We start from the raw sequence: 25,939 nt of genomic DNA on the forward strand, positions 1-25,939 counted from the left end.
AACGTTAACGTATTGCGGTAACGTGCGGTCGAGCCGGCCGTCAATCTCATCTCCGTGGTCAAATGGGCCGACGCTACGACTGTAGAGCACCCATATACTGACATTTATGTTAGATGCATTCAAACGGCCCCGATGGAGCTGACCATGGATGGATAAAGAGAACGGAGCTGACGGGAGAGCTAGAGACGGACTTCGCGAAGTTAGAGGAAGTATACACATGTGACTACGTCCGAATTTCAAAATAAGGTGTTAACAAAAGGAACTATATATACAAAACACATATATAGAAATAAGATTGATTTGATTATATTTACCAGAAGTATAAAACATTACATGTCCCTTATAACTGTCCTCAAAGTGCTTTCTCACTGTCCCCAAAGTCCGTACTGAACTGGGAAAAAGGGCGTTCCAGTATGCTGCTCCCTCTTCTTGAAATCAGCTACAAAATGACCTGAAACTTGGAGAGCTGGTCTCACTGAATGTCTTTAAAGTGCTTCGAAAGATTTGGAAACAGGCACATCTGGCTGTAGATGTTTTGAATGTTGATGAATGTTTTTTGATACCTTATGATTCTGTAATTTGCTCTTTGTCTTCGTTTTTGATTGTTATGTTTGTTTTATGTCTGCAACCGTGTCACTGGGCTGCTGCCTATCTTGGCCAGGACACTCTTGGAAAAGAGATTTTTAATCTCAATGAGTTTTTACTCCCGGTTAAATAAAAGGTTAAATAAAAATTAATTAATTAATTAATTAATTAAAAAGAAAATACCACTAATTTGTGAGGGAAATGTCTTTATTCTTTATATTTTTGGGTTGCTGGAAAAAATGTAATAAATAATGCCTGACAATGATATATTTAACTTCAGGACATCTCTGACTACATACATGCTGAAAATCAAACATTTTTACTGGATTCATTTAGATATATTTTAAAGTAAAAGTCTCTAGAAGTGTGTGATTCAACTTTTTCCCCATGGTCTAGTGTTAAAAAAGTTAACAAAAATTGCAATAAATCGCAATACTTAAAAATTGCAATACATATCGAATTGGTAGATAGGTGATTTGTCCCAGCCCTAATGCTGTGACATCTGGACAAAAGATAATTAGCCATGCTCACTAGCTAAATAGAATCTTAATAGCTACTGTAATAAAACTAGATTTATGTGTGGTTTCCTTCAAGGTCTCTCACATTTAGAGATTCAGAATCTGTTCTCTCTCCTATAGAGATAACGTCATGCCAAACTACAGCAGAAAATGTTATATATGTATGTATATATATATATATATAAATATAGTACATACATACATACATACATACATAACATACATACATATACATATACATACATATATACATACATAACATACATAGATAGTAACTTTATTAATCCCGAGGGAAATTCAAGATATATATATATATATATATATACATACATACATACATACACACATACATATACATACATATATATACACACACATACATATATACATATGTATATATATATAGATATATATACATACATACATATACATACATATATACGTACATATATATACATATATACATACATACATATATACATACATACATACACACATACATATACATACATATATACATATATATATATATACATATATATATATATACATATATATATATATATACATATATATATATATATATATATATATACATATATATATATATACATATATATATATATATACATATATATATATATATATATATATATATACATACATATGTATATATATATAGATATATATACATACATATATACATATACATACACATATATATATATATAGATATATATACATACATATATACATATACATACACATATATATACATATATATACATACATACATATATACACATACATACATATATACATATGTATATATATATAGATATATATACATACATATATACATATACATATATATAGATATATATACATACATATATACATATACATACACATATATATATATATACATATATATACATATATACATACATACATATATACATATGTATATATATAGATATATATACATACATACATATACATACATATATACGTACATATATATACATATATACATACATACATACATACATATATACATACAAACATATAAATATATAAATATTAGGATTATTTATGCTTAATAAACAAAGATTATTTATTAGTATTGTTTTATAGCTTTTCCTGACACATGATATCACCATGTTTCTGCTACTGATACTAGCTTGGCAGCAACAGTGTCTAATATTTGAAATTGTATTAAAGTGGTGAATAAAACGTCAATAACAACGCCGAAATATCCACGAGGGTTTAAGGTTTCGTTATCACTCTTAAATGAAATCAAACAATGAATGTTTAATTGTTAAATATGCGATAATATATTTAATTTTCGGATTTTTCAGCGGAGTTTGGTGTGACGTTGGATCTCTGTGTAAAATGTAACTTAATGTGAATGAAAAAGTAACAAATGTATCGAGTGTGATGTGACGTTCCATACCTGACTGGCTTTGTGGAACTGCTTCTTCAGTCCGGCCACAGACATCTTCCACACGGGCTGTTAAAGCTTCACCTTCTGGAGACAAATGATCCGTAAAAACACAGAATAAAACTGGTAAAATGTAGGTTGAAGAAAGAAAGGAGAGCAGCTGTACTCCACACAGCAACACTGCACTCATCAGTCACTACCGCTCAAGATTGCAGCAGCAAGTGAAGAGCTGAGGACGATGCAACCGGAAATACGGTTATTGTCTTCAGAATAAAAGTGTCATATTGAACACTGAAAATTTACGCTTTTTATTTCTTTACTTTTTTTTTTGCTTTTCATACAAAAAGAACAACTTAAATGGTGTTAGTGACGGGACATGTATTTACTGTCACAACCTAACTATTTATGTATTTATTCATTTGATAGGGACAGAGCACGTTAATGAACATCAGTGTAAAATACAGGATAAAGATAGATAGATAGATGGATAGATATATTATTTCAAGATGTCTTGTTACAGCAGCTCTCGCTCACTGTTGAGCTTTTTCTCCTTTACTGTTGTCAATTTGACTTCTTTTATAATATTTTTTACCTGCTATTGTTTGTAAGTGATGCACACACTATATATTCTTACTGTATATACTGCTCCTATTTTTATATTTCCTTATAGTTAAATTGTTCATATTTTGTTACACTTTGTTTAGCTCTTTTTTTTTTTTTTTTTTACTGTGTTAGCTGATGCATCTTGTTTTTTGCTCTATCCCCTTTGCTGCTGGACACTGCAAATTTCCCCACTGTGGAACTAATAAAGAAATATCCTATCTTATCTCTTATCTTATAGATAGACAGACAGATGTACTTTATTGATCCCAAATTGGGAAATTATTGTTACAGCAGCAGGTTATCCAGGCAATGCACATGCAGGAACAGTACATAAAATGTACATGTCAACACTAAAGAAATATATCCATAGAATACAAAATGTAAATAATATTGGAATACACTACAAATATAACTGACAACTAGCATAAAAAAAAATCTAAATTATAAACATAGAATAACCCACTATATACTGTACATTAGCAAGTGTGCAATAACATACTATATACATTAGCTAAAGTGTCCCTAAGCAGGTAACAATATACCAATAAAATTAATTGTTTTTTCAGTATTCTTAAGACAATGGTTTTAGTTGTGAGTAACACTTTATACTTTTCATTAATCTCAGACTGTTGGATTCTCAAAGTATGTTTGGGATTGTCCATTACAGATCTCCACAACGTCAAATCCACTAATCGGGGCATCAACTAGTGAAGAAGTGAAGTAACTGAAGGTTAGGCTGGGTTTTTATGATCAAAATAGGGCCTGCCCTAATTTAGCAATTAGCAAAACACTTGTGCAAGCTACGTTCTTCAGTGTTTTAGACTATGGGGACATTATTTACATGCATGCTGCCTCCTACACTTCGCTGCAGTTCTTTGCGTTTTATATCCAACTCATGATCATATTTAAACTCAGTCTTACAATTTATCAGAGGAGGAAGGCCTATATAAAATGTGTTCTTTATTTCACTGCAGACTCATTTTCATTCAGTGCTGTCATTTACACAAGGCTGTCTAATGTGTTGTGAGACAGTCAGTTTTATTTTGAAAGTGAAAACCGGACGTGGGATCTAAGTCATGTGGCTTGACTAGTTGATTGGCGGAGGAGGAGAAGGGTTTCCTGAATCGCAGAGATGTCGCCACATCTCAAAGCTGATTGGCTGAGAGCTGCTCGTGCGGAGGAAACCGCTGTGATGACTTCAAACACGTCGGAAATATCAAACAACCACCTGATGAGAAAAACAACAACTGTAGAATATATGACTGACATGATAAAAAAATACAGTAAACAGAAATATCTGTAGTCTGTTTCTCAGTGAAACAGGAGACATCTTGTGTTCATGAAACTTTTAAAATGATTTGCTTATTATACTATGAAACCAGCTGACTTTACTGTCTTTCTGAGGTACTAGACCAGGGGTCAGCAACCTTTACTATCAAAAGAACCACTTTAGGCAACAAAAAAAAAATATGTCTGGAGCCACAAAACATTTGAGCATCGTGATGAAGGTAACAGTTTATAGTCTAAGTTTATAGTATATAAGTCTAATGCAGTGAGAGCCAGAGACAATGTACTACGGAGTATTAAGGCCACATTGAGGGAAAAAACATCTGATATTTTCCAGAATAAAGTCATAATATTACGAGAAAAAAATCATAAATTCAAGAGAAAAAAAAGTTGTAATATTACCAGAATAAAGTCATATCTTTGAGAGAAAAAAAGTCGTAACATTGCGAGAATAAAGTCATAATATAACGAGAAAAAAGTCATAACTTCAAAAGAAAAAAAGTCGTAATATTACGAGAATAAAGTCATAACTTTACGAGAAAAAAAAAACATAACACGTAAAAATTACTACTTTATAATATTAAGACTTTATTCTCGTAATATTACAACTTTATTCTCGAAATCTCAGATTTTTTTTTTTTCCTCAATGTGGCCCTAATACTCCGTGGTACCATAGACGTACTACATTAATAAATAAAAATGTAAACAAAAAAAAGGTTATTAATTTCTATTTTTAAAAAATCCACAGGGAGCCACTAGAGATGGGCTAAAGAGCCGCATGTGGCTCCGGAGCCGCAGGTAGCAGACCCCTGGTCTAGTAGGTTCAGTTTTAGAGCTAGAGTGAAGCTACAGATATCATATGAAACTACGAAACCCAAGGAATCCATGTGATGCTACCATGTAAGGAAGGAAGTTAAATAACGCTCTAAAGTTGGGCTAAATTTTGGCAATGAAAAACTGTCATGGCCATTTTCAAAGGGGTCCCTTGACCTCTGACCTCAAGATATGTGAATGAAAATGGGTTCTACAGGTACCCATGAGTCTCCCCTTTACAAAAGTAGTAGTATTATGAAAATGAAGTCTTAATATTATAAAGTAGTAATTTTAGAGGGGAAATAGAGCAGCATACCGTTTGTGTGAAAATGAGGAACGTGGAGCATCTTGTGAAGTTATACTTTAGTTTAGGTTTCATAACGAAATACTTAAATCTTTTGGCACATCAGCCCCACATTATCATCAGTATCAGGACCTTGAAAAGATTGTGCAAGAAGCTACGTTTATTCCAAAGAAAGAACCACACAGACCTGATGGGGAAATTGCTTCTTTTGTGGAAGAGGAAATTACTTTTTTCTCTTACTCTTTTCTTGTAAAGTAATGACTTTATTCTTTTCATATATAACTATTTCTTGTAAAGTTAAGATTTTATTCTTTTAATATTACAACTTTTTTTTCTTGTAAAGTTATGATTTTATTCTCGTAATATTACTTTTTTCTTTAAATAGTATGACTTTATTCTAAATAAATTACAACTTTTTTCTCGTAATATGATTATTATATTCTCAAAATCTCAGGTTTTTTTTTACTCCTCAATGTGTTCCTAATACTCCGCCGTAGTAACCCACCTGGAGGTTAAGTGTACACTGGACCAGTATAATCTAGAGTCGTAGGGAGGGGTAATGAACAGGAATCAGACACGACAATAAGTAAGCAGAACACAGAGGTAAATTTAAAAGCGCTTCTCAATCCAGGTGCTCAGCACGGCTGGCTCGCCATCCCCCTCATCAGGGAGAGATTTCAATCCAAATCCAGAGTTCAAAGGTCTCCATAAAACCTGTGTGGCTTACATAGTAACATATGCAAATCTATCCAAGCTCTTAACTGTACAGTTTAATTTTTATCAATATCAACATATAATACAACTTTTCAGTGCATAACCCATGAATGAAGGATAACTGTTGCATCACAATATTAACTTGATACACACATTAAATTAGGATAGATAACATGTACCTCTAGAATATAAACCATATGTTGTCTAAAACATATTATCAGAATCATTGTGAACAAACGTACTAGTGTGGCAGCATGGACTCAGACAAAGAGACCTGAACAGGACACACCCAGCCTTTATATAATAACCTCCCCTTCTCTAGACTCCTCCCTGGATGATGAAGGTGAATCTGCACCTATTACTACCTGGAGGCTACAGATTTTAAACAGTGATTTACAAGTGCTGTCTTCAAATGTAAAGATAAGTTATATTATAATTACATTCGCAATATAATAGTATTTATTATAGAATATTATTGTGAAATGAATACATGATTACTGTAAGCTACTGTGAATTTATCAGGAGACAGGTTTCTCTACATGCTAAATAAATGTGTAAAATTAATCATATTTTTGTGTTTTTTTTAATTTAACCTATTTTTCAATGTTTTAAGTTATTGAAGGGTTAACAGATAAAACTATTTTTCAGTATTTTACAATGTTTTTTAAGCGTAAATTTACAGCACAGTACTGGCTACTGGTAGCCAGTAATTTACTAATTTAATGTAATTTACTGTCAATATACTGCACAATCACAGTAATCTGTTAGACATTTACTGAGAAGTTAGTTAAATACAGTAATTCTACAGCAGCATACTGCTAAATCACAGTAATATACTGGCATAACTACTGTGAGTTGTATACAGTATACAGCTGTCGTTTCACAATTAACCTCACTGTTAAAATGATACAGTACCTTAATTTAATTTACTGTGAATGTACAGTGAAATATCTGTTGAGTTGTGGTGCAGGCAATGTTGCTTGTGACTGGTCTTCTCCACCACCAGGCGGCGCTGCAGGCCTGCAGAGGAGCAGCTATCAGAACCTGATCAGAACCAGTACAGATGTGGTTTCCAGCAGCAGAGGGCAGACCTGCAGCGGCAGTGTCCACTCCTGTGCTGGCATGAAGTTAGACCATGATTAGGTTTTAATTTGTGTACATAGTTGGATTAAGGCTGTAGGACATTAGACTGCTTCTAGGATACCGGGGATCGTCAGCCAATGGAAATTATATCCATGAAATTTTATTTGTTTTTCTTAATTGCATAATACTGATGGATGTAATAGAGGATTTTTATAAATCATGGCAGGAACCCAACTGGCATCGATGAACATGTTACAGTCCAGAGAAGGAAAAAAAAAACTTTCACTCTCCTTCCCTCTGCTTTTTCTCCTCTCCACCTCCTCTTCCTCCTCTTCCTCCTTTTCCTCCCTCGGCCTGCAGACTATTTGGAAGAACAAAAGTCATCTGCTGTCCATCTGGTCGCTGTGCCGGGGCGGTAATACCCCCTCATATTCCTCAGCTTCCCAAGCACCCGTGGACAATCCATTCTCTCCCCCCTTCTCCGCCTTACCCTCCAGTTCTACCCCTCCATCCCCCCCCCCCGCCACCCCCGCCGACCCTGATCCCCATCCCCGGACCGAGAGGTGGGATCCGGTGTCAGTGCCCCAGAAAGACCCCTCTCTCTGGAACATGTGGGGGGATCAGAAGCCGTGTTGTTCAGAGGGCTCAGTTTCACTGTTTGGGATTCTCACAGTAGCGTGCACGTATCCGTTGCCTCCCAGGTGCTGGCTCGTAGCAAATCTAACTTTCAAGATAGCAATCAGCTGATGTATTCTCATGATAAGCATGAGAATATTTTGATTTACTTATGTTTTCTGGGTACGTCATAGAGAATGGTTTTCATCACACTGAACTCTGTCACACTGTGTGAGTGATTTCATCGTTTTAACCATTGTTTTTATATCAGTCATGATATGGATGGATGGATCATGTGTAATGTGAAGGGCGTCGCTTATAAAGACAACCCAGCACAGAGTCTGCAGTTCCCCTCAGCTCTACAGAGCCATTTAGCCTCCTTCAGCTCACTGTTTTGGTTTTACAGCCCGCAGCTTTACTGTTTGGTTCAGTCTCACTGCTCTCAGATAGCAGCAGGCAGCTGTTTTCAGTTAATAAGCTCTGATAAACCCACTGTACACTACCTGCTCTGCAGTAAACAGCAGACCGACACAGTAAGAGAACCTAGTGGCACATTTAGTAGCTAAGAGGGACAGATATTTACCTCAGAAGATGGTGGAGACCAAAACAGACCAAATGAGAGAGAAACATGTCGCTGATGTTGCTCAATGTCTGCTGGATGTGTAAATAAGCAATTGGTTGCCCAACTCTGTCGCCAGAAAAAAAGTTGACAATGTAAGTTTCTGCAATCCAGAGATACGTTGAATGCAACGTTTTTGAACCATAAATACGTTTCATATCAGCTTCATATCACACTTGTAGAAACGCACAATGACACGTGGTTATTGTTGTGAAAGATTGGTTAGGTTTAGGCAACAAAACTACTTGGTTAAGGATAAAAAAAAACGTCAGTGTTTGGTTTAAAATAATAACGTAATGACGTAACGTAGCGACGTAATGTAACGGTGTAATGTAACGACGTAACGTAATGTAACAATGTAATATAACAATGTAATATAAAAATGGAATATAACAATGTAACGTAACAATGTAACGTAACATCGTAACCTAACAACGTAACCTAACAACGTAACGTAACAACGTAACGTAACAACGTAAGCCAACAACGCAACGTAACAATGCAACGTAACGACCTAACGCAACAACGTTAAGATTGGTAATTTTATACTTGGAGGTCTTCATGCGCCATCGAGCAACTTTCATAGGAATGAATGTTGTATCCAGGTCTCTTTATACATCCATGTTAATTTTTAAAGTACATTTTTTGTTTTCTCTTCCAAATAAGTTTGGCTAACCTGGGGGTTTGTTTCAAACCTGTCTGCTCATCTGACAGTTCATGTTTCTGCCTGTGACTTCTTTACAGTGAGGTTGCACCATCCATCCATCCATCTGTTATCTGTAACCGCTTATCCAATTCGGGGTCGCGAGGGCCTGGAGCTGATCCCAGCTGACATTGCGCGAAGGAGAGTACACCCTGGACAGGTCGCCAGACTATCACCGGGCTGACACATAGAGACAGACAAATATTCACACTCACACCTACAGGCAATTAATAGTCAACAATTAACCTGCATGTCTTTGGACTATGGGTGGAAGCCAGAGAACCCGGAGAAAACCCACGCTAACACGGGGAGAACATGCAAAGTCCACACAGAACGGCCCCAAGCCGGGTTTGAACCTGTGACCCTCTTGCTGTGAGGTGACAGTGCTAACCACTGCACCACCTCACAACACCACGCCTGGTAATTAACCAATAGGCAATAAAAATACTGACACAACTTACGGCCAAAACAAGGTTGTCCTCTATCGTATTTATTTGCTGAACCGGTGCCAAGCGGTGGTCTAAAGGTGGATGGAACATAATCTCACCTTGTGTTAGTGCAACTTTAACCGCTGGATGCTTTTCACAGTTTGTGTTTAGTCACACCAAACAGTCAATACTGTAAAGACGCGTCCACGCTGACCATGTTGCTGTGTGTGCTGATGGCTCAGCCTCAGTTTCAATCTGTTCCATATTTACCACTGAACGCTTTCTGAAAGTGGTCCACTGCTTCTTAAAAATAGCCCTAAAGATGCAAGTTGTTCCAGATACAAACAGCTCTGTGGAGGAAGCTGAGCAAGTGCTCCACCTCTACAGATCATCCAGGTTCTCTGCTGAATATTGTCGCCTACATACAGCACACAGGAGGGACTGAAATAACCCATTGTGCCCTCTCTGAGTGGTACTAGATTTCTGCAACGTGCCAGAGAGAAAGGATGGGAGCCACTTGTCAGAACTGGGTTTTTCAGCTCCAAAGTGATGAGGAACAGCTCTGCAGGCTCACTAATGTACAGTAAATGTGATGGGTGGGTTGGATTGTTGAGTTATGCAAGGCTTTCAGCCCTCTGTAATAGTGCAATACTTTGGCATGTTGCGTAACAGATTTGTCCTCCTCGCTTTTTCAATGTGGGCCCAACGATACTTCCCCTGTCCCTGGTCCATTTCCATCCATGCCCTTTAACTTTGCACAGCAGTATTACAGCGATTAATTCACCTCTTCAATAACTGTGAGAGCTTTTTTTCAGAGAGTGTAGTGTATGCCTTTTTGCGGCAATGCAAATTTGAATAACTGCTGAATGTGATCTCAGTGGCTCTTCCATTTTATCATGCCTAAAGAAAGGATCACAAAAATCAAAATGTAACCAAAACACTATTAATCAAGTTACAACAAAATATCTGTTGCCTCATGGTGGCTGTTTTCACCACTGTTACGCTGCCTCTGCATGCATTTAGACATTGCTGCTGCTGCTGCATCTGTGTCTACATGTGTCCAGCTGTTTGGTTTGGTTTCCCAGTCTGGCCGGTGTAGCAGTGAAGAGGTCAAGCGGAGGTTCACCTGAACACAGTTATTCTGTGGACCACACCCCTCCTCAGCCTGTCAACAAGGCCTGATGGCAAGATAACCTCTGAACACACAAGTCCTCCTTAATGAGCCATTTCATCTCCAATTATATTCTAATTTTTCTTGAATCTGCTGAAATATTGTTCTGAATTTGTGACTTTGTCCTGAAATAAAAGACTCAAGCCTTCGTCTCTACTTTCCTGTAATTTCCACATTATTAGTATTTACTTATGTTCATAAAAGAACATGAAAGAAAACGTGTATATGCATCTTTCAGGACCTTCGCCTCGCTCAGAGGCCATCCTCACCATAATAACACCACTTTAAACTGGGCATACACTGTACGATTATAGAAACGTTGTTGTATGCTTCCTACTCCTACTGTACGAGTAGATTGTTTGCGTTGTAAAGCCAAAGCTCACGATTAATGTGCTCACACTGTACGGTACGATCGTCAGCCACAACCTGAGCGTTCACACTGTAGGCGTAAAATAGAAAAAAAAACAGGCCCTTCAGCTTCTGAGGACCGTTCTGGCTGTTGACAGTTGTCAATAAAGATTGATTTGAAAACTCCGAGGCAGGTAAAGTTTGTTTGCCAGCAGAGGTCTGTACGGGTCACGATGCTAACAAGGCAGAAACGTGCTGCCTTGATCATCTGTGCCATCCTGTCTGCTGAAATGTCAAAAAAAAAGAGGCAGCGGCGTAACATTATATGGACTCGCAGGTAGCAAGGAAGACGTGGACAGTAGCCTATGGCTTGGTCATTGCAGAGAGAATTGGAGGTAAGCTAGCTACGTTCTAGTAGCTATATCTATTGAAGCCTACATTGTTCTCTTGAGAGCTACGCTCTGATTACTGTAGAAAGAGGAGAAAAAACGCACTGACGTTGGGGAATCGGCTCGTGGCTCTGCTTCAACTGTGTGAGAGCCTGTGGTCGGCCAACTAAAATTTCTGATGCCTGACGAAGCTGAAATTCGGTCCGACTCTAAAATGAGTCGTGCGGCTCAAAATTTGAGCTAGAAATGGTCTAAAATCGTACAGCGTACGCAGCTTTAGGAGCAACGATATACAGACGGTGGCTGGTGTTACCACGGTTTTGCACTCCACTGAGATTTTCTCATAAATTTCAGAATTTATAATCTCTCAAATTTTAATTTTTTTTCTCGGAACATTACCCCCCTCCTCCCGGTCCATAATTATATATATATTTTTTTACCTACAATGGCTCTAATACGCCATAGATTTGCACTAGAACCAACTCATTAGACAGATTTTTTATTAATTTAAAAAGTTCAGTTCACCCAAATTTCATAAAAGCAATTTTTCTTACTTACCCGTCAACTCACTGAATGTAACCTCTTTTCATATAGAGACTGTTTACTCAGGAGAAAGTTATTTCAATGATAATTCACCTAAAGAGATGCTGGTGGACACTGTTGAGAGAAACATAAATTAAATTCACGTCCACAGCAGAAATCTTAGACACGAATATCTGGATACATGAATCCAAAACTACCTCATGGCTAGATACTGCAAGAAGTTAAGTGACAAAATATGTTGTTTTGTAATTTAGATGAACTCATCCTTTAAGAAAAAATGTATATTTTTTGTTTTAGAATGACTTAAGAGAAATATTGTTTTATAGTGAAGCTTGTATGTCGTCCTCCCAGCAGCTTTATGTGTCTGTTAGAGGCTCATCAGTGTTGCTCCGCCTAACACTGAGTGTTACAAGGACTCCAGGGAGTCAGCCGGGATCAGATGATACGGCTGCAGAGATGAGCGAGGCGACAATCCTCCTCTTTTCTTTGCTCGCATTGGTGCAGTTAAACAAGTCACTTCATTTTACAGGTCAGCAAATTTCATGGTAATTAGGTGATAATTAGCAAGTAACCTATTTGAAATTTCTTTGGAATTACTGCCAAATTACCCCAATATTTACCTCAAAATGTATCGAAAATGACTTTATTATAAATATTTAATAATATTATGCTAAAATAGCAAATGATGGTAAAAATAAGGCCCTTAGGCTTGAGAAGATGCTGTGCGCTGCTCTTCGTCGGAGGTGGAAAACTAATAGAAGACACTTCTGATCAGGCACAAATCTCACCATTGTGTGGAAATAAAGCATATCAATTAACTTTTTATTCTTTTCCTGGAAATGTATTAAATAAATTACCAGCTATTGGGAAATTGTAGAATATAATTATTAAATAATGCTTATAATAAAGTAATTTTCGATACATCTTTAGGTAAATATTGGGGTAATTTGGCAGTAATTACAAAGAAATTTCAACTAGGTTACTTGCTAATTATCACCTAATTACCATGACATTTGCGGACATGTAATGTAAGTATAAACCTGTATATATATAAGAATATGATGTGTTGCTTATATTGGTTCTCCTGCTGAATATTATACAGCGCAATCAATACATTTCATTCACAAACATACAGGTAATGATTGTGCTTATTTGTTTAATGGACAGAACATTGAATGGAATGAGACTTGCAAACATATGGCTTTTTATTTAATTGGAATGAATATTGTAACATTAAATCAAAGGAAACATGAACACCTATCAACATATGTCGGTTTTGCTCCTTATTCTTTTTTTTTTTTTTTACAAATCCAAACAACAAACAAATGGGATCTTAAAATCCGACCCACTGCATTTTTAAATACAGAATGAAAAACAAAATATGCAGAGCAAAACCAGAAACAGTAGACCGTTTTGAAATAATCAGACATGTACAACACAATGTTCTTGTTCATTCATTTTTGAAAAAAAAGAAAAAGAAAAACATGTAATGTTAGTGGTGAAATTTTATACAGTATATTTTTTGGTTTCTTTCAGATAACAAATTACTCTATTCACAGAATATACAGTTCAATAAACATTTTGTTTACCAGTTATTTAATTTTTTTAGGGTGTGCTCACGTGAGGGGCCGTTGTTATGAATTGCATTTTTACTATTATTATTACTATTTCTCAGTGTTTGACTCATTCACAGTACGTGTTTCTAGCCTCCAGCATGTCTTCCTGCTGTTTGTCCAGTCAGTCAGGATACTGCAAGCAACCACACAAACAATACAAGAGCAATGCCTTAATCAAGTCTAGTCCCATGAGCAGATTTCTTTACAAAAACAAGAGATTTTTTTCACACCGATCAGTCAAAAATTTTTGTTTTGTTTTGGTGAATTTTATTGTATTTTACAACAGAGCCCACCCCTGAATACTGCTGTTAATCACAAAGATGAGAGAAGACTGGGCGGGCTCCTTTTAATACTGCATACCCATCACACACTGTGAAGGAGTTTCTATACACACCTGTGGACTGGAAAAAATCTTTGGTCAACATTAGCAGTATGCAACAACCAGAACAGTAAAGACGGATCATATATAACACCATACAATAACTTATTGGTCAAGCTCACAACACGATAGCTTTTTTTCAACAAAGACTTATTTTTGAAGACCGTTGTCCAAATGAAATGAGAATGACACATAGTAGAAGTTACTTCACTACTGCTTTTGATCATCACGGGGGAAGATGTGAACATCCGACAACAAAAACAACTGGCGTGGTGATACAGTTTCATGGCTCATCAACTCTCACTTGGACAACACGTGGACAAATTCAGGTTCGTACAAATGAATCTTTTTTTAAAAGGTCTAAACTGGGCTGTAAGGCAAACCAATGCAAATAAATCAGTATCGCATTACAACGAACGGTCGCACTTCTCAAAATTGAAAATGAATTTACTGGCTTGCAGAAAAAGACGGCAACGCCTCATTTTATAAGTCCGGAAATTTCATGCTAATTAGGTGATAATTAGCAAGTAACCTATTTGAAATTTCTTTTGAATTACTGCTAAATTAGGTCAATATTTACCTAAAAATTTATCAAAAATTACTTTGTTTGGCTGTCTTGACTGGGGACTTGACTCTGGACTTTTATTATTATTATTTTATATCTATTATAAACATTTCATAATTATATTCCGCTATTTCCCAATAAGCAGTAATAAATAGCTGGTAATTTATTTAATACATTTCCAGGAAAAGAATACAAAGTTATTTGATATGCTTTATTTCCATGTCTGCTGATAAATAGATAATAATTAGCAAATAACTTCTTTGAAATTTCTTTAAAATACTCCCAGTATCATTACATAGCTACCAGGTTTTGCCTGATCAGAAGTGTCTTCTATTAGTTTCGGTTTTCCACCTCCGATGAAGAGCAGCGCACAGCAGCTTCTCAAGCCTAAGGGCCCTATTTTAACCATTATATGCTATTTCAGCATATAATTATTAAATATATTATAAAAAATATATATATTCGTTTTTACAATAAAGCAATTTTTGATTAATTTTGAGGTAAATATTGGGGTAATTTGGCAGTAATTCCAAAGAAATTTCAAATAGGTTACTTGCTAATTATTACCTAGTTACCATGAAATTTGTGGACCTGTAAAATGAGTTGCATTTGCCACAACAAATGAACTCCTTATTGTACTTTTTTTTCTCCTTTCTCCCAAATATGACAACAGGATGAACTACGGTGTGGAATTTAAAAAGTGCTAATTGGTGAGCCTTCTTTAGGTGCCCAAAAACAACAACAACGACAACAACATCAACAACAAAAAGACAATTACAACCAAGGAAATCAGTCATGTTGGCAGCTCAAATCCCTACTCCTGGTCCATCGAGGCTCCGGAGCCAACAGCTAGGTTCCGGTGAAGGTTTGGGTTCTGGCTGTGCCTGTTTCTGCTCCGCACAGAGGAGAAGGATGTGTCGCAGCCCGGGACTTTACACTTGTGAAGCAGTCGCAGATGGACAGTCTTGTAATGGGCTCTGAATGTGCCCTTGTTGCTGTAGACCTTTTGGCAGACGTGGCAGGTTATCGGAGATCCGCCCCCACCTCCTCCCTGAAGCCCGCCTTGTCCTCCCCCAACGCAGCCCAGGGTCCTCTCGCCCCCGAGTGCCAGCTCCTCTCCCCCTCCTGGCCTCCCCACGCCGATCCCATCGCAGCTTTCATCGCTGTCCCCCATGTGGAGCGCTTCCTCATCCTCTTCAACCCCTTCCTCACTACCGGCGCCATCTGAATCCCAGGAAGATCGAGCGCTGCCGCTGCCGCGAGGCGGTGCGGAGGACGAGGTGCTCAGGTCCAGGACTGCCCCGTCCTCCCCACTTCCACCACCGTCTCCTCCTCCTCCTCCTAATCCCTCCATTTCTGCTAAGGGAGACGCCTCGGCGCTGTTTGGTGCAGTAGACATTTTGCTCATTGGGAAGACCAGGCCCATGCGATTGTGTCCTCGGAAGATGACGGAGGTCTGGCTGGTTGGGTCTCGATGGGGTAGGTCTCTGTCCCGCTGGTCCTGGTAGTAGTCCAGGCCAACCGAGTCTCTGTCTCTACAGTGGGATGAGGGCAAGTACAGGGTGCTGGCTGGGCTGAATGAGTCTTTGGTCAGCAGCTTGTGGTGCAGGTTCAAGTTCGCACTGTGTCTGTAGATAGAAAAACAATTCAATGTATCGTACATCACATGTCTTTTTATCCAATATACCTTAAAATGACATAAAAATAGACATTCTTATTGAGGCCCTGTCCACCCTAAAATGCCAAAGCAATATGCAAGAATGTCTCCTTTTAGACGTCCTAATGATGAAAAGTCAGCAGTTTTTGCTATTTCTTTTTTACACAATAATTATTGTTGTTAGAGGAAGTGTAAAGAAATTAATGCATTAACAATGAAATTCAGAAAGAATGGATTGCGGCCGCTGACGGCACCATGAATTGCAATTGCAAACTTGCAACTGCTTTCTGCCCCGTCTCAAAGTCCAAAGATATTGCGCTAATTATACTACAGCGCAAACATGCCCATAACGTTTTGAAGCTGAGTGCAATTTGTCCTTTTTTTGCATCTGAACACAGTAGGCAGAACAATAGCAAAAGAAAAATTACATTTTCAGATGGTGAGCTACAGATTTCCACAAACGAGGTGCAGAAACATTCCTCAAAACTTCAAGCAAGGAATTTAAACGTGACATTTGGGATTTACTATCTCAGTCTGTCTTCATGCGACACCCCTTTATTAATGCGCTTCAGTTACCACCAACTCTCTGAAGACGCTAATAATTTCACTGTAATTGTGCAGCCAATTAGACTGTTGTCAGACTATTAATTAGGCGTTATCAGTCGCTATAAGCACCATAGATGTGGGTCAATGGGGGCCTACTATGCTACTATGGTAGATCCCCAAAAGAAGGTATAAAAGAACACAACAGCGACCTCTAGTGACCGTAGTAATTATGACAAGAGACAAAGCAGCAGTCAGGCGCTGTACGTATTCAGGCGCCGTAATGTATTTAAACCCAAAACACAATGTTTTTCTGGTTTGTTGCCTAAACATAAAGAAGTTGTAGTTTTGTTGCCTAAACCTAAAGAAGTTGTAGTTGTATTGCCTAAACCTAAAGAAGTTGTAGTTTTGTTGCCTAAACCTAAAGAAGTTGTAGTTTTGTTGCCTAAACCTAAAGAAGTTGTAGTTTTGTTGCCTAAACCTAAAGAAGTTGTAGTTTTGTTGCCTTATTGCTCATAGTGACTGATAACGCCTATTTAATGGCCTGATAACAGTCGAATCAGGTAAACTGTGTGTTGCTATTAGCGCTGATCTTTGTGAATTCAAATGTTTTTGTAATGAGACTTATTTGCATAGAAAAGGGTCAATTTTGTTGCCAAATGTCTGCATATTACCTCATTTAAATAAGTGCAAATAGCACAGGAGCACCAAGACGCTATTTGCTTGGTGGTGCAGTTAAGGTATTTCACCGTTTATGGGTGGTTTGAAAATGATTAATTAATATTGTTTTTTTTTTATTATATAATATTGTTTTTGCTTTATTTGTGCAGGTTTAGCGGATGCAAAAAACATCTGCATATTCACACGTGAGGACTGCACATATCATCCATGTGTACAGTCTTAATACATTTTGGCTGCATGCAGAAATCTGCGCAGATCCTGTGTGGTCAGGTGCCAACATTTTTCACTGCACAGATACTCGCAGCTACATGAATTTGGAAAGTATAATTTGAGCTTGAGGGCCTAAGAGTCTGCCGCTCTAACCAAACTAGAGCAGCTGATGTCAGTACGTTGCTATGATCTGATGCTATATTACTGATCTACAGGGTCTCTGCTTCAGGGAACCATGAGGAAACTGCCAACTGAATGAGCTAAACACAGCAACGCCTTAGAGTTGGGATTTGAACTCTTGCCCCATCGGAAACAGTAAATTTTACATCTGTGAGCAATCCTGATACCTGCACTGGAACAATACCAATAAATAGGCTGCCTCTCACCTGTCTCGGCTCCTGCGGGAGGGGAAGGCAGCATTGCAGCCGTCCACTGTGCACATGTGCATCTCCTTCAGGTGGACATTTTGGTAGTGCATCTTGACGCTGTAGGGGTTCTTAAAGGTCTTACTGCAGATCTCACAGTGGTGCGGCAGGTCAGCGTTGGGGTCGAGGTGAGACAAACCTAAGTCACCGTAGTCGTCTACGCAGCCGTCCGATCCCTCCCTCTCGCGGTCTATGAGCTGGAGAGCGCTGCCGTTAGTTAGCCTGTGCTCACCGTCATCCCATCTGAGCTCTGAAATCTTGTCAGCCGAGTTTGTATGCTCCCTGTCCTCCCTTTCTTCATTGCCATTGGGTTCCTGACAGAGTAAGTTGTTGTCACAGTGATTCTCCGTCAGTCTGTCTTCGAAGGGGGAGGATGCAGAGGTGATGACCCCCGTTTCAGCTTGCCTTGACCCATCATCTTTGTCCTCCCTCGCTGTCATTTCTCTATCTAAAGTTTGGTCCAACAGATACTTGGCGCCCTCCCTTTCCTTCTCTTCACCAATGTACGCCTCCCTCTCCTCCCCAGCTCGTCTTGCGCACATATGCCCTTCTGCTCGGATCCCGTCACACTCTTCCTTGTCCCGGCCCTGTAAAGGAGCCTCGTCTTCAGAGCTGCTCCCCTTATCCATCTGTTCATCTCGCTCCACCACCTCCTTCTCTATCTTTATCGGCATGCTTGACTTACGAGACTTTTTCTTTGGTATGGGGTCTGCCATGCAGAGTTCAGGGGCTGAGATGGGTTTGATGGGCACCGAGGAGGATAACAGAGGAAGGGAGGGTAGTGTTCCCGGGGTGTTGGCAAGCTCTGCCGGCGTTACCAGGCTGCGGTAGAAAGGCAGGACTGGCTGTACTGTTTTTAAGTTAGGGAAGAGGATGCCACTCTGGCCCATGCTGGGGAACGAGCTGCTGTGGAGTTTAGACCCGGTGTCCACATGGCTCACCATGTAGCTGGGCACTGACTTATGGCTTTCTGCAGAGCAGACAGGGATGGGGGTTCCATATTCGGACCTCTTTTCTCCTTGAGAGCTGTCGTCGCCAGACAAACTACCCCGCATGTCTTTGTCCCGGTTGTTCCGGTTCATAGGCATGTGTAGCCGCGGGTTCGGGTTGGCACTGTGGCGATTGCGACTGCGCAGCGAGCTGAACACCATGTTGCAGCCGTCAATGGTACACTTGTGCTTAATCTTTAGGTGCACTGCATTGTAGTGGATTTTCAGCGTGCCTTTGTCGTAGAATGTCTTCTCACAGGCGTTGCAGTACACGCGACCTTTCTTCAGAGAGCATCCTCCCCCACTACCTCCGGAGACCCCTCCGCCGCAGCTCCCATTCCTGTCCAGGGAGCGCATCTTGCCATCGGGGGACATCTGTGTTACATCAGAGCTCATGGAGGGCGTGCACGGCGTGGAGGGTCCATCCGAGTAGTTGTCACTAGTGGAGAAGTCCTCTGCTTCGATCTTTGTGGTGGTGGAGAGGCTGTCCATTGGCTTGTCTCCACCTCGGTCTAAATCAGAAGTGAACGAGACAGAGCTGGAACCGAGCAGGCTGCTCTCTGGAGGGTGTGAAAGAGGGAGGGGGTTGTCCCTCCCTAGACCGTCCCGACCTTGATCGTCTCGTCTCTGACTCTGCTGCCCCACCGACCCGTGGCACGACTGCTGGTTTTGCGGGTGCTGTGGCGCCCCCGTCGGCGAGCCCAGAAACGGTGCGGGGACGGAGCCCAACAGCTGGAAGGGCAGCATGAAGGCCATGCTGTTGACAAAGTTCTCAAAGTGGTGCATGCTGCTGCTGCTCAGCTTTTCGACTTTGGACGTAGAGAGGTTGGCAGCGGTGCGTGGGGTGTTGCGCTCGATGAAAGTGCGGATGTCTGAGTTGGTGCGGGTGCTGGGGACCAACACCGCCTGGCCCTCCTTGTCCTGCAGAGCCATCAGCTCCACTATGGACTTGGTCTCGCCAAAACGCAGGAACTGCTGCAGTGTGGCGATCTCCTCCTCGAACGTCATGATGGCCCACCGGTCCAGCACCTTCCCTGCTACATCCTGCAGACAGGGCAGGGGAGAAAAGGATATGAAATAGATTGAGAAGGAGAGGGAATGTGAAAAAAAAGAGAAAGGAGAGAGAGCAATTTCATCATTAGCATTATAAGTGTCTGTTGGGTTGCTCATACATATTCACAGAGTGGGTTAGATGACACGCCCTATAAAGCAGACTGGCAGGGCAGCTAAATAAAGGAATCAGATGGAGCATTAATGCAAGCGGGCAGTGAAGAACCCTGAGAACCCTCATTACACAGACACACAGCGTTTCATCTTGCAGGTCATTTCTCTTCATTTAAATCATGTGGATTTACTCACTCTGCATCAGCACAAGGACACACACACATCCGGGTGAGAACGTGCATACGAGCAGACACGTACACTCATATACACACTCCCAAAGGCATGCAGAAATAAATACGCGCACAAACATACCACACATAGACACTGGAGTAAGGGGAGGGGTGATCAGAGGGCGGCTCACGTTGATCAAGCGGGTCCTCTCTCCCTTAGCCCAGCAGTAATCACATGTGAGTTCGGGTGTCTTTGAAAGTGAGGAGCGGCTTCGTGCCGTAACCGCGATTAATATTTCATCACAGAGCATTCATTGGGCGCCTGTCGAGGATTCTGACTCTACGTTTGCCATTAGATGAGCTAACATGAATTAAACGCAGCACAACTTGAATACTTGATGATGTACTAATCGAAGTGAGAGCTCTCGCAACCGACACAGCGCCTGCAGCCCAGGCCTCGGCCGGGGCTTGGCTCCGGCTTGAGAGGAAATCTGAAGCAAAAGACATAATATTTACAAATCTACCCGGCACAGTTTGGAGACCTCCCCGAGCTGGTGGTACCACAGCAACAAGCAGGCGGGGGAACCGAGAGGGTCCATGGCATTGGTCGCCTTCATCACATCCCCGCTCTCTCCTGTCTGCAGCCATGCTTTCCTGACCCTCTTCTCCCCCCTCCTCCTCCTCCTCCTCCCTTCTTGTCTTTCTCAGAAATTCCCTCTGTCTCTCTCTTCATAGACTCACTCACTCAGTTTTCAGGTCACATGTTGGCTGCTTTTAGAGGCTTTTCCATCCTGAAAAGCATTACACTACATTCCATGTTTTATTTTATGTATAGTTCAACATTTTTTGTTGGGGATCAGACAGAGCCGGGGTCAGATTGTTTTAAACTAGCTTATTACACGGCTGTGTTGCATACTCGATTCTGATTTGTCAATCACGTCATTCTAAGGTCTGTTATTACTTTATAGCAGACCGTTGCTATGGGCGCAGTTGTGATGTGACTCTGGCGGACCGTTTTTGGATAAAATTATTGATTTCGTAAAGATAGGGTCGACGATGTTGGAAAGCTAGCATAATTTGAAAGAAGCATCGCCTCAGGAGCTCCGTCTAAACCCCCACACACACATGCACGAGCACCGCTGCATCGTAACTACTTCACAGACTCAGAGCGGAGAGAGGACCTCAACTCAACAACGCTACCTCACCAGTAACCACGGCAGTTCTACTGCAGGGCTGAGTTTTCTCTTCCGTTCTCCAGGAAACTATGGCGAAAAAGCGATGTAAGCTTTCGCACCGCTAAAATAAAGACATCGACCAATCACGTTGTGCGGAACGGGTTGAGTTGCACGTATATTTATGAAACAACAACACGGAGGCTCCTTAGTCCGAACAAGGACGGCAAACTTTCGTTCTGTTCATTTCATTTGTTTCCTTCCATTCTTACCTTTCACAATAAAAGCCCTAGATAAACATATATACTCTTTGCAGGTGAGTATTTTGCATTTTCTTGTAGTTTATTCGTCACGCCCCCGTTGTGTAAAGCCCTTTAGGTACTTCCGCATTGGCTTCACTTGTCAGACCCGTAGGTTGCTGCCTGGTCCTGACTCCAGCTCCGTACTTAAAACCCAAACCGGACATTGATAGGGTCCTCTCATCTCACTCTCAGAAAGAAAGCAAATAAGATTTTTTTTAAGTCTGCAACAAGTGTTCAGAAACCCACACTGGTCGAGGTATAATCCTAACAACATGTACTCTAAACACACACACACACACACGCACACACACAAAGAACACAGTCTTCCCCTCCCACTGCTCACCTGGAGCACGTATCCTCGTATGTAGTCCTGCAGGGTCCAGTCCAGTGCGTTGAGGATCTGGATGACCTCCTCCTGCTTGAGGACAGAGAAGAGGCGGTCCAGGAGGATCTTGAGGCGGATGGGGATGGCCTGAGTACCGTACAGCATCAGGCTGCAGATATCGAACACCACGTTGGAGTGCACAATCTCCACCTGGCTGCTCTGGTACATATGGTGCACCTTCAGTTTACTCAGGGCTGGAATACACACAGCAGATTTTACTGGGTTAGATTTCATGAGACGACACTGGACAAAAAGGGATGTAGGGAGGCTAGAACAAGTATTTATACAATTTATAAATGTAAGCAATACAGAAAACAAAATAATTAAAAAAATATATTAAATATTTTTTAATATTTTAAATAATTTTGTTTTTGCAGGCAAGCAACTTTTCTTTTCTTTTTTTTTTACATTTTTAATAATTTTTTATATATATATATATTACACTTTAAAAAAAATGTTTTTGCAGGTGAACAAATTATTCATTATTTTAAATTTTTACATTCTAAATAATTGAATATATATATATATATATATATATATATATATATATATACCATTATTACACTTTTTTAAAATAATTTTGTTTTCAAGGGTGAGCACATTTTTTCAAATTTTTAATTTAAAGAAAAGTAATAGTTCTAATAATTTTATTTTCTGTATTGCTTACATGTATGTATATATATATATGTATATATATACATATATACATATATATATGTACATTCATACATTTAAAACATTTTTTAGCTGAAAAGCCGACAAGTAAGAGGTGTGATTTATACAACAATAAATTAACATATTGAAATACTGTATGAGCAATGAACAATAAATAAGAAGTGTGTATACTCCTTTGTTAATATTCTAAAATGCCACACAGGTTCAGCGGTACTCTGCCTTAGCTGCAGGATCACATGAGTACATTATGAGCGTATGTCTGGACAGGCTCATTCTACATCAATGGATAACATCAGTTGAGTATGATTTATTTATTATCTGGAGAACATAATGCATGATTCAACATGTGAGGAGCATGCTGCTTCATTTTCATAGTATTCAGGTTCATTTAGCAGAGCTACACTCGTGCTGCACCTACGTTAAATGAGCGGAAGAAGACGAACACACGTTTGAGATGTAACCAAACCTAACTGTTGTTGAGAGGCTCTATTTTACTTCACACCAGCAGTAACAATATTATTATTATTATTCCAAATGATGGTATTTCTCTAAAAAAAATGTTTCTAATTTGTAATATGCATGCAGATAGCTTGGGTTTTATTTTTCCCGGTTTTGAGATATCTCTTCTTTTTTTTTTATTTCTGTTTCGTCAAAATACAATGGAGGTGAATGAACTCTGTTTTGTGTTACTGGAAAATGTAATTTAAAAATTCAACAGTAACACCGAGAGGTGTGGGCTCATGAATCTCTTGATTAAATAAAATAAAATAAAAGACTTTAAACTAGATTTAATATTAACACTGATGACTTTGCTTGGACCTCAGCCTTTTGACTTGACCAAAAAATAAAAAGTATGTTGTGAAAAACTGAATCAATTATAATTCCTGACAGTGGATTTACTGTGAATCAGTGTGGGAGGTAAAAGGTGCGTTTGTCAGACTGCTGTGGTCGACAAAAAACAGACGGCAAAATGCAAAACATTCAGCTCTGAAATGACATTTTTGTGTTACAAAACTAACCCATGAATATTATTGAGTCTGTTTTAAAGCAATAAAACACTAATTTTAATTTTATTTATGTAGATTCACGCATTAAATTTGGCAAAGGGTGCCATAATCTCTTGTTTAAGGCACAAGGTTCAGGACTTTATAGCCAAGACATGAGACATAACTGTGACTTAACCCTCTGGGGTCTAACTAAGACATTGTTTTGCTATTTTTTGGTCCACCTTTTGTAAAAATTACTCCAGAATCTCAACACTGTAATTCACAATCATGACAATTATATATATTTTTTTCAGGACAAACTGGGCTATATAGAATATGTAAGCTGCAGTGATGTCACATGAATGTATAAATAATTAAAATGACCATAAAGACAAAAATAAAAAAAATAAAACGGAAATTGAATCTCACAGAAATGTATTCAAACCACACAGAGAACAATAAGGAACAAGGTGTTTGGCTGTTGAAAAATGTTCTCCCAAATCATAAGAATTAGTGGGAGAAAAATGATCATTCTAACCAATACACATTAAAAGATACATACATTTTTTTACAGAGAAATCCTGGCCTTTTCTTGTCCGTTTTTCTACAAAAAGTAAGCTCACAGCAGACTTTCATTGTTGGATTTATCCCTTTTATGAAGTCTCTGACACTGTTGTTCCAAGCTGGATTACAAACCGCCTGAAAGGATTACGATAGATCCCTATTAGAAAGCTACGGTGCTGACGAAGCAGCTGCAAGTTAAAGTTAAAGTCTCTACACCGCAGCGTTCTGGAGATATTCTAAAAAGAGTAACTAAAGTACTTTTCTGTCGTATACGACAGCGTCGACCCCACTAGTCAAATATCCTTTCCCATAAAGTGTCCCGGTCACTCTGGATAATCACAGAACACACTGTCGACAGTTTTCATTTCATCTTTCTACTGATAAAATAGCAACTAAATTTTTTGTAAGATAGGTTGAGTTTTTTTAAAAGGTAGAGATGTCAGAGACAAATTAAACTTAAACTCTTATAGTGGTGAGAAAGTCTGTTTTTTCTGAAAATAAAATCACACCATACATATTATTGAACAGGAGCCTCAGTTCTTTGCATCGCCAGTAGAAACAGCGAGCTCTTACCGTGTGCTACCCAGCCATGCTTGCAGTTTTCACACTGCCTCCTCTTCAGCTTCCCAGGCTTGAAGCTGTCACAGTTACAGTTCACCAAAGTGCAGCAGATTGCCTGTTAAAAACACACAGTTGATCTTTTTTAAATGAGCACACAACAAAAAAAATAATCATGTTTTTACAACACAAAGTACCTCCATATCTTGATTTAAATACAATTCTATCAATCCAAAACAAATATTGAGTGTTTTCTTGTTCAAACACTTTTATCAAGCAGCTGATGCTGAATAATTCAAAACCCCAGACACACCCCTCAGTGTTTCATAAAATGAAATTAATGAATGAGTTTTAATGCAATTTGTGATTTTTAGGTTGTAGTGGGCTCAGTTTTAAAGCTAGAGTGAAGATGAGTGGTATCATATGAAACTAGAAAACCTAAAGAATCCATCGGTACCAATCATGTCATACTAGCTTGTCGTGAAAGAGATTAAATAATGCTCCAAATTTACGCAAAATTATGGCGAGGAAAAACTGGCATGGCCATTTTCAAAGGGGTCCTTTGACCTCTGACCTCAAGATATGTGAATGAAAATGGGTTCTATGGGTACCCACGAGTCTCCCCTTTACAGACATGCCCACAAAAAAAAGAAAATCCTGTTTTTACAACACGAAGCATCACCATATTTTTTGATTAAAATACAATCTATCAATCCAAAACAAATAGTGAT

The 25,939-nt window shown here is 39.2% G+C and overlaps 2 protein-coding genes and 1 long non-coding RNA gene across 6 annotated transcripts in view; 1 reads left to right on the forward strand and 2 right to left on the reverse strand.

The window, feature by feature from the left end:
* The window catches only part of sh3gl3a (SH3-domain GRB2-like 3a), a 34,625-nt gene extending 31,828 nt beyond the window's left edge, over positions 1–2,797 (reverse strand). The window contains exon 1 of one of the 2 annotated variants that reach the window (XM_074659699.1): positions 2,560–2,797. In XM_074659699.1, the coding sequence (XP_074515800.1) occupies positions 2,560–2,604 (45 nt within the window). In that variant the 5' untranslated portion in view covers positions 2,605–2,797. The remainder of the gene's footprint in view (positions 1–2,559) is intronic. The other variant, XM_074659688.1, reaches the window with a different exon arrangement.
* Positions 1–25,939, forward strand: part of LOC141783034 (uncharacterized) — a 589,922-nt gene that overhangs the window by 443,781 nt on the left and 120,202 nt on the right. The gene's annotated exons all lie outside the window — the stretch shown is intronic.
* The window catches only part of bnc1 (basonuclin zinc finger protein 1), a 71,603-nt gene continuing 59,018 nt past the window's right edge, over positions 13,355–25,939 (reverse strand). For all 3 annotated transcript variants that reach the window (XM_074659396.1, XM_074659404.1, XM_074659413.1), the window contains exons 2-5: positions 25,224–25,326; positions 22,384–22,619; positions 18,205–20,276; positions 13,355–16,355 (exon numbers count right to left, since the gene is read on the reverse strand). In XM_074659396.1, coding sequence (XP_074515497.1) covers positions 15,542–16,355; positions 18,205–20,276; positions 22,384–22,619; positions 25,224–25,326 — 3,225 coding nt within the window. In that variant the 3' untranslated portion in view covers positions 13,355–15,541. The remainder of the gene's footprint in view (positions 16,356–18,204; positions 20,277–22,383; positions 22,620–25,223; positions 25,327–25,939) is intronic.

Source organism: Sebastes fasciatus, chromosome 2, assembly GCF_043250625.1.
Source record: "Sebastes fasciatus isolate fSebFas1 chromosome 2, fSebFas1.pri, whole genome shotgun sequence".
Taxonomy (NCBI): Eukaryota; Metazoa; Chordata; class Actinopteri; order Perciformes; family Sebastidae; genus Sebastes; species Sebastes fasciatus.